This window comes from Lates calcarifer, linkage group LG7_1 (genome assembly GCF_001640805.2).
Source record: "Lates calcarifer isolate ASB-BC8 linkage group LG7_1, TLL_Latcal_v3, whole genome shotgun sequence".
In the NCBI taxonomy this organism is placed as follows: domain Eukaryota; kingdom Metazoa; phylum Chordata; class Actinopteri; family Centropomidae; genus Lates; species Lates calcarifer.
This window is the reverse complement of record NC_066839.1, coordinates 19,078,022-19,091,421: the sequence shown is the minus strand read 5'-3', so window position 1 is coordinate 19,091,421 and position 13,400 is coordinate 19,078,022. Positions and strand designations below refer to the sequence as shown.

The 13,400-nt window shown below is 41.6% G+C and overlaps 1 protein-coding gene across 1 annotated transcript in view; it reads right to left on the bottom strand.

Annotated features, from left to right (window-relative positions):
- Window positions 1–13,400, bottom strand: part of LOC108895795 (kinesin-like protein KIF13B) — a 35,734-nt gene that overhangs the window by 18,381 nt on the left and 3,953 nt on the right. The window contains 16 exon segments of the mRNA XM_051071994.1: window positions 21–255; window positions 1,652–1,842; window positions 2,062–2,154; window positions 2,703–2,827; window positions 2,976–3,110; window positions 3,367–3,477; window positions 3,575–3,787; window positions 4,431–4,542; window positions 4,757–4,869; window positions 5,782–5,916; window positions 6,064–6,151; window positions 6,532–6,674; window positions 6,676–6,713; window positions 8,838–8,930; window positions 9,469–9,529; window positions 9,637–9,649. Coding sequence (XP_050927951.1) covers window positions 21–255; window positions 1,652–1,842; window positions 2,062–2,154; window positions 2,703–2,827; window positions 2,976–3,110; window positions 3,367–3,477; window positions 3,575–3,787; window positions 4,431–4,542; window positions 4,757–4,869; window positions 5,782–5,916; window positions 6,064–6,151; window positions 6,532–6,674; window positions 6,676–6,713; window positions 8,838–8,930; window positions 9,469–9,529; window positions 9,637–9,649 — 1,899 coding nt within the window.

The following is a 13,400-nucleotide window of genomic DNA, read 5'->3' as shown; positions in this document are numbered from 1 at the left end:
ACGACACTGTCCTGTCTCACCTGTCCTCACTCCACCGCCGCATGCGTTTGTGGGAGCCAGGTGACGTCACAGCAGCAGCAGCGGCACTGAGCGGGAGACCTGGTGCGTCCAGGAGGTGGGTGGGTTTCTCCGGGGTGAGTCTCTGGCGGAGCTGCTGCAGCTCCTGCTCGTACATTTGCCTCTGCCGCTCCAGGGCGCAGCGCTTCTCCTCCTCATGCTGCCTCTCCAGGGTCTGTAACACTGACTGTAAGGGGTCTGAGCAGGAGGGGGAGGGGGAGGAGAAGGAGGAGGAGCCACAGGATGGATGGATGAATGGAGAGAAGAAGAGGAGAGAAGACAGGAAGAGTGAGTGTGAAAAAGTTTCTATTCTCATCAAATGAAAATTACCATCTATAGTTCAACAGCAAGGCCCAGCTTTCTACAGTCATGTCTATGGGCTGGTAGCTCAACAGCTTCACAGGGGATGGGAAGGCTGAAAGCATTGATCATCCTAAAATGAAAACCCCGTCATTGTTTATTCATCCCAAAAATAAGCTGAAACGCTTCACAGGACTGCACCCGCTGTGGGTCCAAACGTCCAATATTTACCTCATTATCTCCAATTTGGCAACTACTGTCCTCTGATAAAGCACCAGCATTCTGTACTCAAACCAGAACACTGTGGAAGATATAGGGGATTACAGGCTAAATATTGAACTTATGGACCTCACATTGGAATCACTTGCAGTCTAAATATTTAGATTGTACTACACAAGCTGTTGGGAGTAATTTGATGGACATCCTGTGCTTTGGATTAAGCTGTAAAAAGACAGGCCTGATTAAACTCAAGGATAAAGCTATTCTCTGTGTTTTATGAATATCAAAAATGAGCAAAGCAAATAATGACTCACTCCTATTACCAAGTAGACTGTGTGTATCTGCATCTTATTCCTCTGTGCCATAGAGCTTTGCATTGCATATTACTGACATGCTGAAAGTCACTTACAGGGTAGGGAAGTACTGAGAAACTAACACATTGTCGGTTTTAGTCTTTTCATAGAATTTGCTGGTAGATGTTATCATTAAATAATGAATGAGAATGCTGACATTACTTTTGCTGTCAAAGTCCCACAGACAGACATCATGTACAGAGCTGAGAAGGACAGAAAAACACAAGGTGGACACTCTCTGTTTACAGATTTCCATCCCAATTTCAACTATTTTTAGAAATGAAAACCAAATCTAAACATTTACAGTATTTAGCATTTACACCACCTTGTAGTCTGGACTGTAAGCAGAGGTTAAAATGGTATAAAGGACTAGTTTACAGGTGCACAGAGGGAGAATCTGACCAAAATAGAACAAATTTAATTATAAAAAAGAAAAGGAAATGTGTTCTTTTTTTCTCTGTGCCCACACTTTTGTAGCTCATAGCAACTTTTTCTCACAACCCAATGAGTGTTAAGACATGCAGCTGTTCAAAAATGCTGAATAATGCACACCAATGCATGTCACTTTATTAACCACAACTGCCACACTAAAAACATGCTCCCAGGAGGCTCCTTGGCTAAAACACATCAGCTTGTATTTTACTGTAGCATAATAAAAAAGAACCTTCATTTATCCTGTTTCTTAAAGGAGTCCACCTTGGTCACTGTCCAGTCTGACTCACCGTTGCTGCCCATGCCTTTCATCATGACCTCAGCCTGGGCAAACTCATAACTGAAGCTCCGCTCGCTCGACACGTCGCTGGACGCGTCGAATTCCGCCTCCAGCCGGTCAGTGCTCAGGCTGGTCTTCATCACAGTGCCGCCCTCCTCATCCTCACCCCCTGCATGGACCATATGCCTGGGCAGGTTGATCCTGTGTGTGTGCATGAGCAGGTTAAGGTTGTGTATCGATGTATGTGAGAGTAGGAAGAGTGAGGGAGAGAAAGAGGAAGAGCCACACAGTGAAAAAAGGAAGAGACACAATGAAGAGTTTGTTTCTGCATGTGAATAACTGACATGACTCGAGACGTGTTTGTGTGAGACATAAAACAGCACAGCAATTCAAACTCAACACTGTGCAGGTGAAACAGACCTGAAGAAGTGGTTGTTACCCCACAGTATTCTGTCACCATGATGCAGCTGGACTGGACTAGTGACTGCAGCACCATTCACACATGTTCTACAGAGGAAAAACAACAGGAGTTAAACAACATGAAACACTATTTCAGACTAGATTTTGTTTAGTTAAAATTCTTGTCTGGCTGCTTGCATTTAAACAACATTTCACATTTGAGAATTTCCTTTCTTCCTTAGGCTTCTCTTTGTGACATTATTCAGCAATGTAAATATGCTTTCAGTATCTGTATCAAAACTCAGCATTAATATAACAAAGAGGAATTCTGCTCCTCTAGCTCAGCTGAGGATTTTGTGTTGTTAAGAGACTATTTCTCCTGCGTGTGAGAAACAGGTCTTGAGAAAATCATTTGAAGTCTGAGTTGTTCACTACAGGTAGCCCCTTTCATATCATATGCAGTCATTTGATTCATTGTTAATATTACATATACATTTTTAAACTTCTTGAACTTAAAGATTAGTTTAAGTAAGTTTTTGAGACCATTCATTTCTGTTTCCCACTGTCTGCTAATGTGACGAAAAAGAAAGATTGTGCAGGTCATTATAATGCAAACATGACAATTCACAATTATTTCCTCGGGTTGACTACGTACCGAGCAGTTGCGGTGAGGAGTGAGCACCACGCCGTTGTTCTCAGTGATGTCGATGACGCAGTGCTCAGTTTGGATGGCCATCCCACACAGCTGGATGTCCTGTGAGTCAGCTGAGCCCACACGCGTGTGATCCTGGACACGAGACGCAGAGAGGAGATGGCCACTGAGAGGACTGTTGCAGCAGTGTATTCTCAATACAGAGAATGTGTGTTACTGTGCATGTCAGTCAGAATCTATATATAAAGTTAAGAGCGCATGACTCTATGTGCGTGTCCAGTACCTTCAGGTAGTAGACCAGCAGCTCGTTGAGAGCAGGATCAGCGTTGAGGTTGACCAGGAAACACTTGTCATCCACCACTCTGATTCCAGAGGACTGCAGAGAAATTCCCAGGCTCTCCAGCTGCTTCTGACGCTCCTACAGGAAAACACATATTCCATATTCAACACAAAGTGATTAGTAAATTATTCTATATGTATGTATGACCTGAGTTAAAGCTGAAGTCACACTAAATGAAGAGAGAGAGAGAGAGAGAAAAAAAAAAAACAGCTGACAATGCATGTACATTTTGAGTTCTGTTTAAGTATAACACAAATAAGATGAACCTTTTTTACTGCTGGTATACAAAGAGAGAGAGAGCAGTGGGGCGTGTGTGTCTGTGTGTGTGTGTTACCTGTGCAACAGCCTCAGTCTTCCTGAGTTTCTCCTCCCAGGTCACTGTCATTTCTTGGATCAGTTTCTCTGATTCCTCCAGTCGTTCTTTCAGCTCTGGGGCCTTCATGGACTGAGAGGAGACAGACACTGTTTTATACTCCACTCATGTCACTGTGATCTTTACAATATGCAATATTCACAACACTGAACCAAGCTAAAGTCTGAACCTCAGCCTCTGTGAGCTGCTCCCTCAGTTTCTCCACTTCCTCTCGCAGCTCTCGGATGATCCTGGCGTTGGGGTCCTCGTTGACGACGGCGTGGTTGACGATGCTTTTCGCCCTGTCGGCGTAACGCAGGGTAGACAGGGTCTCATCGTAATTGTCCGCTGCGGGGCTGATGGTGGCGACCATGGCTGTGCGGCTGTTCCCTCCCAGGCTGTCCTGCAGGTACAAAATACAGCTTTAACCTCAGCCACAAACACAAACCTCAAAATGGGTGAAATGTCATGGATAAGCTTCACACTGCTGTGACTCAAATAAAATTTTAAAAATCCAGTAGTTTGATTTAAAGAAATAATTACTACATATGTGATAAGCCTATGCTTTATGAGTACACTGTGTTTGTGGGAGATCAAAACTTAAGAAAGGAACATTTAAGACTATTGTCACGCTAACTGGAGCCAAATTAAAGACTAATTTAAAAACCCCAAATTAAAGACTTAAAGCTGCCTTTTTCCGACTGAGCAGAGCTAATGAAAATAACCAGCAGAGCACTGAAACGTAATGAGCAAAATAACAAAAATTACACCAGATAATGAATTACACAGTCCAGTTTCTCTAGATTTAAAACAAATCATGTTGTACTACTATTCTGCTGTGTATTAAAATGAGAAAGCAGTGCAAGAACTGGTTACTGTATTCTGAAAAAAATACCTTTAATTTCTTTAAAATGTGTGAATACTGGTCTAGTTTGGGAAACGTATTGAAAGTAATGAGGAAAACAGGTACAACAACAAGCTGAAGATTCCCACATTCTGCTGTGATGGAATCTGTTTCAACAAGGTGTCTTATTTTCTCTTTGTACCTTGAGCAGCCAGGTGAGCACAGAGTCTCTGTACGGAACAAACTTGCTCTTGTTCTTCCCTGCTCCATGGTCAGCCAAAGCCGAGATAACTAGACCTAGAGTACTGAGAGACCTGGAGAAAGGGAAGCGGGGGGGGTCAAGAGGGGAGTGAAGAGTGGAGGCAGGGAAGCATTACAGGGACAGAGCGTAATGGAGAAGAACAAAAAAGCCAAAGACCATGAGCCATCAAAGCAATCTTGGCCTAAAAAGGCTGAAAACATTTGAGCCAAGTCAGAAGCGAGGAACAGCTCCTGTTTTAAGTCTGTGTTTATTTTCTGTTGACTTACTTATTGATGTTGCTGCCTTCTTTCAGTCTTTCCCCTGCTGCTCCGGTCTTTGCCGCCCGCTCGCTGCCTGCCAGGTCCACCAGACTCAGCTTGCTCACTTTCTCTCCACTCGTCTGAAGCAAACACACAGACACACACACACAGTCATTGCATTACAACTCACTTCTAAGATCCCTCGATCCATCTTTCCCAGTCCAGGTATAGTAGAACTTTAGCAAAGGCCAGCTGCAATTTATTATTTATACATGACCAATTAGCATTTATGGAGCACTGCTGTTGACGTGCTGTCTTAATGCCAAAATGCAACCTACTATTACACTTAGGTTGACTTAGTAAAACTAAGCAACAACAAGATAATACCTGTAGGTCTGTTACAACATTTTCAGCTTTGAGTTTTCTATAATGTCCATTTTTCATCCAGCTGTGCATAAAGATATGCAAACCTTTTGCCATGAGGATTGTTTCAACAATGACTAGTCGGTCATTCTTTGTCAGAGTGGATTTTCTGCCAGTGCCTTTATAGAAGCTTTTTTACTCGTTACCAGTTGCAATTTAACCAATGATCTGTTGCTTCTTATTACACTAACACTATTGCGGATAAGCCTTTGGGACCTTTGGGATCCTTTTATCCTAGTATTTGTTGTGATGATTGCCACAGTGTCATTTACCAAAAAACAATTATTTTTCCCCATAAAATATGTGAGCAATCTAAGTGCATATCTGTGTAACTGCTTTTTTCACATTGAGTGTAAAAACAAGACAATTCTCTCCAGATCTGTGAGTTGGTGTGTGGTGCATATTCCACTTGTTTTGAGAACTGCTATCTGAAATCTCAACAGTTAGCTCTCTGTCCCATTCTTCTTTCATGCATTTCTTTGACTGTTTATCATTAGTGATCAATCCTTGATGTGATGCCAAATTTCTTCTTATATTAGTAAAAAGATCATTTGATCAAGATTGTTATGATCCTGTGTGGTGTCAATAGTTGATGATTATATGTGTGTATGAACGTGTGTGCTTCTTACCCCAGACTGTAGGTCCATGAGTGTGTGAGTGAGGATAATGTTGAACACAGCATGTGACCTGCTGCTCTCTTCGTTCATGTTTGTGGCTGCCACTGTACGAGATTTATTTCCCTCTGACATCAGAGATTCGATGTCCTGTCAGAGACAACACAAACAAAAACGTCTGGTCCGTATCCATCCTTAATGAAATAACTTTTTCTCTGTTGGCAACCCGATGTAATGAAAGCAGAAGAGAAATTAGATGTAGTTCAGGAAGTGTTTTGCTAGAAAACCCCACCGTACCTTATAGCTGGCCACAGCCAGGCGTGACAGGCCGTCGACATAAGGCCCCAAAACTTTGTGCTCTCTCACTCTCAGTGCCTGTCGACTTCTATAGAGAGAAGAAGCCAGGTATAAACCCTTCATCCCTCAGTGCTATTATGTTGAACTCAGTTACAAAAATTAGAAATTAAACTGTCTTCCTCTGTCCTGAATAAGCACATCAAATAACAGAGTTTTCAGATCAAGATTTAAAGCCATTTAGTACGATGAGGAAAAAACTCACAGCCCTGTTCAACAGGCCAACACATAACAGCTGATATCACTGGGAAGACAGATGCAGCCAGGACATGGATATATGGTAATCTCATCATCCACAAATATAAGTGAAGAACTTTGCTCTAAACAGAAATATATACTTTGAAAAAAAGAACAGTTTGCACTTTTATTCCTCAGAACACTGAATGACTTGAGGGAAAAAAGGTTCCTCACCCTTTGGGGTCGAGCAGGTCTCTGACTTTCTCATTGTAAATTTCCATGTAGGAGACCTCCACAGTGAAGCTCTCTCCTTCACGGGCCTCCTTTATAGTCCTGCTGAACAGGGAGCTGCAGAGCCGAGGGATGAGACCTGGCTGCTTCCGCTGAGCCCATCATGGTGTACGACTTCCCAGAGCCTGCAGAGACATAGTTACAGGCACAAAATAAACCAAGCAAAGTAAAAATCCTAATTATGACTAATGTTTCCAGTATTTTCAAAAGACAAAGTCAGTGTGGAATGGTCTGGTGCCTCAGACAGATTCAGCTTTATTGGCTATGTATGCATTGGCACCTACATAGCATTGTACTGTGTATACAGTACAGTACAATGAGTGAGTTTCATGAGCGCATGAACACAGATTGTTTGTTGGACTACAATTCAGAGATTTGGAGCTAAGGAAGCAAGTGAGAAAAAACAAGGCCAAAGTATGATGTAATATAGATCTGGAAAGAACTGCTGATGATTGTAGAAGGAAAATGACAATAAATAAACAGATGTGCCTCGACACTTGTTGAGCACTTATGCAAATTCAGTATGAATAAATTAACACTGTATGATTGGATGGAAAAATAAGTGTCTGAGAAGCAAAGATTCAGATGAGTTAGTGGCACAAAATGAAACACCCTTACATGAAAAGCTAATTAAATGGCTTGTTGAGACGCACATTTTAAGTGTGTGAAAGTGTGAGAGATCTTGGGCTCCTCCAGGTGAATGGCAAAGTGGTTGATTATAGTGCAAAGATGACCCAGAGACAGTCAGGACAGAAGAGTAGGTAAGCACATGTGCAAATAATATGAATGATGGCTGCATTCCATTAAGCGGCTTCAGATTTAGGGTCCCAATATTGTGTGTGCATGCTCACTGTCATGGCAAAGTCTTGGTCAGTTGTCATATTCTTTCTCATGATGATGTAGTACTAATACTCACACATACACAGACAACTAAAATTGTGAAAGATATTCATCTGTATTTAGGCAGTTTTTTTCTATAGCTACATAGCCAATGTTAGCATTAACAGCTGTTTGCAGTAGAGTTGAAGTTAAGCGTTCCTTTCCTCATTCATTTACTTGTCATGAACTGTCTCCATTGGTGGAAAGCAATAGCAATTTTTTGCTTCTAGGTCTGTGACTTCTTTTCTTCTACTGATGTTAACATTGCTAACCAGCTAGCTCCTGTCTGGCAGGACCTGTCTCATTACTTTCTGACAGCAACTCACTGTAGAGTCCAGACTACCTTGAAGATGTAGTGCTGCTCAGAGGGTGTATTCTAACTTCTTGTATTATAAACACAACACTGGCTGAAGTTCTTCTTGGCAAACAACCACCACCACCCAATCCCAGAAAGAAAACACCTAGATAACATGTTCAGCTTACAAATAGCCCCATTACATCTCAACAGAGAAGTAGGAGTAACTAAACTGAATAGGTTTTAACCTGCAAGAAGAGACCACACTGGAAATGGTCTTGAATCTTGAATAAGGCACCTGAAAAGGTTACCATACCTTGTTGACCTTTACAGTGCATCTGCCTTCAACAAAGCATTAATTAATGTTCTGTTAAGATTAAAAAGCTTGTGAGTTAACAGACCTTTCCCACTGCATACATAATGTTCCAGTAAGCCATGCCAATGAGTAACAATAGTAGGGCCCTGGAATTGCCTCACCTACATGGAACGCAGCCAGAATTAATGTTATTTATCAAAATGTTCACTCTGAGAAAGGTCTGTTAAGTCAGCAGACATCTCAGAGGCAAATAGCAGTTTATAACACAGAAAGTCATATTATTCACTTGACAGACTTATTATCAGATCAACCTCATTTTTACATATTAATGGCATGGACAAAGTATTAGAAGTACCTGAGTACAATGCACTAAAATCCAACCACACCACAAACTACAACCTCCAACACAATCGTGCAGTTGAATCAACACCTCTCTAAAACAGTTTCAATAACAACTCCTTAAATAACATAATGTTCTTTAAGGTAGGATTTGTTGTAGGACTGTTGTATTATACTGCTTTAGGTTTAGTTACTTAGCTTATTATTCCGAATTTTGAGTCTTACATTGAAAACACAATATAAAACAAGAAGAACTATAGAAGAACTGTAATGAGTTATGAAAAACAGCAGGTGTGATTATATCCTCGGTGAATACTTAATAATCTATAGGAAGACCTGTAGCACAGTGCCACTGTTATAGGTCTGATAGCATTATTTCCACAGGCCCATAACTCTGATAGTTGCAGGTTTAAATATTACCTGTCTGTCCATAAGCAAAGATGCAGGCGTTGTAGCCCATGAAGGCGTTGTCCAGCAGACTCTCCCCAAGGCACTGGAACACTACATCCTGACCTGCACCAAAACACACACACACACACACACACACACACACACACACACACACACTTTAATAGTATACACTGCACATTGCAAAAAAGTTGAAATCATAAACTACAGTAAGAACATAACTTAAGTAACAAAGCAGAATAGAGGAGAGGCTCAAGAGATTTATGGAAAACAGAAACCCAAAACCACTTTTCTGGGGCTTTCCACTTTGTATATAGGACCAGACTCAGAATAGTATGGTGAGCAATTTGTTCAGATTCAATACATCTGACACTGGCTGCTGAATTATTAATACCCCTCACACTGTTAAGTAACCCCCTGGCAACTGTTTTGTTCTACCCAAGTACAACACAGAGCTAAGCTAAAGGTAAACGATGTGTAACTCTTCATCCTGCCCTCCAAACAGTCCCTTTCTTTGACTCCATAAATAGTTCAGAATATCAGGAAACATTCTGTCAGGAGATAAGTTTGAGAAATGACTCACCAAGCAGTGAAGTTACAGCACACAGAGTATGAAACAGTGCCACTGTGGAAATGTACAAACCTGCAAACTTGTCTTTTTGAGACTCGTCCATAGACCAGAAACAATAATCATAGGCAAAAACCTGAGGAAAACACACATTACGAGAGTATTTACACATCATTATTAGTCAGAAAGGGCATTAAATCACCACAATGTTTAATGTAAATCAAAGTTTAGTTCAACACTCACCTTTGGCTGATTCCTGAAGACAGGAGGGAGAAAAAAATGAAAATGTCACAGTTAATAATCAGTGCTAAAATGAGCACTAACTTGTCAACAAACTCAACTATTTTAAATTTTACTGTGACTCTAGCACAGCCTTGTGGATTTACACACCAGAGGAAACATAGCCAAGACAAGAACACGTGAAAATATCTATCACATGGCAACACTAGCAACACATACTATATTTATTCATCTGGCACTGTGGTCCAGCTGAGAAGCACTTTTCGAGCTTGTGAACAAAGCACAGGAAATTTTGCTGAATGTTCACATAAAGTCACCTGAGTCCTGATTCAGCAAAACTCTCACCTCACTTTTACACAGTTCTACACATCCAAGCTGGAGCTGTCCTGGTAGTACTTGTTGACGGCAGAGAGAAAGCATTTTACGTGTTTGTTTTTCCCGCCAGCATTTTCCCAGCCAGTCTGGAGTGTCTTGAATCACTGACCATTTTAGTCACAAGACTGCCTCTCTAACCTGTGGGCCAGTGGTTTTTCAAGCAGGATCGCAAGCTAATTTTAGCAGGTTACGTGACTCTGATACACTGTGGGGCTGCAACTGAAAATTATTTCCAGTACTGATAAAAATGACATTATTTTCTCAATTTTTTGATTAGCAGCTTAGGAAATTGTAAAATGTCCATTACAATTTCTTAAAGTCTGAGGCGCAATGTCCTGTTATGTCTGACCCAAAGTAAAAAACCAAAAGAAATGTATTCTCACGCTTTTTTCCTCTTGTGAAAGACTTAATAGTTTTCTGCCTTTAGGCATCCTTTTATAATGAATTAAATGAAGCAAAAAGAGAAGAAAAACTGGTGGAACTGTTTACCACTGTGCACACACAGCATGTCATGTTAAGAGACATTCACTTTTCAGAGATCAAAACAGGAAAATCTAGTTTTAAATTTAGCTCCTAGCTCCATTAGAGGTACTTTAACATGACTGTGTCCTGGACCCTATCATCTCAAAATCAGTACATGCCTATCTGAAATACTCTCTCACATGAATGTCCTTTAACACTGCTCCAGCCTGCTCACATGCTGCATGAGGTCTGACTCATTAAAATGAGTGACGTGTCAGTGCTGTGATCTGCTGTTTCTAAGCAGATACTTGATGTGCGCTGGTTGTTCTCTGGGGCAGTTCAGAACAGCACAACAAACAACACAACACTACAGTGCAGGAACAGCAGTGCAAGCAAAAAAGCTCTAACCCAAGTCCAGGTCAGTGGAGTGAGAGGCGAGAGTTTCAAGGATAAGGAGTCAAAGGTGTTTTAATCGTAGTGAAGCTTAAAACTCTATCAAGGTGACTAATCCTCTTTGGTTCATTGCAAATCGAGTGGGGAATGTGACCTTAAGTGGCACTAAGAACCTCAGAGTCTCCCACCGTCGCTGAGACACAGGTCGAGCCTAAGTCTCTGCATTCTTACCAGAGCACTTCACAACACAGTCACTGCACTTTAGATTCATCCCAGAGCAGACAACAATAGTTTGCAAACAGACAGTCAGCAAACAGATCACCACATTCCAACAAGCAAACGTCAAATTTAATTATCAAACATGTTCTATGCTCCAGTGCGGCTCCATGGTGCAGTATTCCTCATAGAGAAAGTTATGAGTCTAATTTAGTTCAACAGGAAGGTTTATGTTCAGGTTATACTCAACATATATCATATCTCTATGGGGCATTTTAGTGTCTTTAAGCTCATGTTTTTCCAGCCCACAGCTTCACTATTTTGGTTTACTCTCACCACTATGATGACTGTCATTTTCAGCTGCAGCAGGTAGCTGTTTTTAGCAAAAAACACTTACATAAAGCTAATAAACTTGTGAACATTGGAGCATTTCGCAGCTACAGAATCAGATATAAGAAGGGAGAACAGATCATTGGACTTGAATTTGTCAGGTAACCACACGATTGGAACCTCCATGATAATGCTGTCACATGTCTGCTGGATTCCTAAATTGGCAGCTATTTGCCTCCAAGTTTGCCATATAAAAGTAGCGGTGAAGTGTTCGTGCACTAAAGCTCATTTCTGTTGCCCCCAAGTGGTCGTAAAACCAGATATAGCAACTTTAACTCTCCCCTCTCCTCTGCTCGTTTCATTAATTCTTTTTTGAAAGTTGTACTTTAGCCAAACGACTGCAGAGGCTGTTAAGCATTCAGGCTGATCCTAGTTCAGTGTGCGACACTGCCCTTGAACAAGGACATCTCACCACAATGCATTAGATGGTTGCGCCAAAAAACGGAGCTGAAAACCAGCTGGAATAAAGAACTCCTTACAAATTTCCTTTGTTGCCATGTTTCCCACAAGTTGAGAATTTACTTGCGGTGGTCACCCACTGAGGGGCTGAGGTTGTAAACTGCACTCAGTACCAACACCTGCTAATTAATAACTGTACATGAATCCACCATTCTGGCCAAGTTTTCAATCAATCTGCATTTTCAAACACATTTCCACACAGTCTTTTTGGTAAATCTCTTTGGGATGGTCTAACAAAAAAGGGTGTGTGTGAGAAACTGTGGTTCCACAGTAGTATTTGTAAGGGTTACATAAATCATCCTTAAACATAGGTACCCAGTCTCCAGGGAAGTCCCATTTGAAGCACGGTACCATACATAACGCAAAACATACAGTCTCCACTCAGGCAGAAATATTGGTTCGAGGTTAAAAAAGGCTGCAAATTTAGTCATGGCCACACACATTTGGGGGGGGGTCTGGCTGTTATGAAACAAGGCCTCCCTATGTGAGACTTGGCTTGTGCATGAAAGAGCAACATTAAGTCCTGTCCTCTCCTGGACTGGCAAGGACATTCCTGAGATAACTGGCAGAGCCTCGCAGCTCCAAGGAGTCAGTAAAAGAGAGGGAGGAGGAAGGTAGGTCAGCAACTCTATGACCAACAACATACAGCCCTACACAAACTTAGACTACCCCAGATTCAAGCAATTTGATAACACACCTCCCTTGTGGGTGGATATTACAGATACTGTACATAGCAGCTCTCGGAGTCAGGATATGAAACAACAAACATGTGCGACGCTGTAAACGGATTAAAAAACTCTTCAAAGTGGGGTCTCTTATCAAAGCCAAGCCCTGATAAGAAAGGCACTCAACTTTGGTTTTAGTTTCTGAATGTTAATCTGCAGGGGCTGATAAACATTTCCGCAACAATTCAAGGTCTGTTTACAGCATGTGCAGCAGCATCCATGAAAATACAGTTTTACCTAATTATTCTTTTACAAGTGTGCTAACTATTGGTGGGCTTCAAGTTATGAAAGCAGCAACAAGGCTTCATTAATCTCTACCATCTCCAGGGTTTGACAGCCCCTACTGTATTCCTGGTTGCAGGTACCAAGGGTGCCGTAATATATTAACACCCCCTGAGGCTCATGCAGCAGTTCAGTTAAACCTGTCAGGCAGTGAGCTGACAAAGCAAAAACCTTGTAGTCCTGGCTGCTCAGTGGCTCCCCCCAACAAACACAGCTTTTCTGTACCACAGACTGCGCAGATGCTCATAACAGAACGTAGTCTATTGGGAAACCAATCAGGAGGGCCTCGATGTTAAAACTGATGCTTTCCAGTTAAAATATTTGCTTAATGTTCCCTCAAAATTGGTCTACCTCATCCACTTCTGCTTCTTTACGGCCATTGTGCTGCTGTGGGATCATCGAAGCGCTTGTCTGTGATGCACCAAAGCTTGTAAAACCTGTTCACATTGAGCCCCAAAGGAGAAA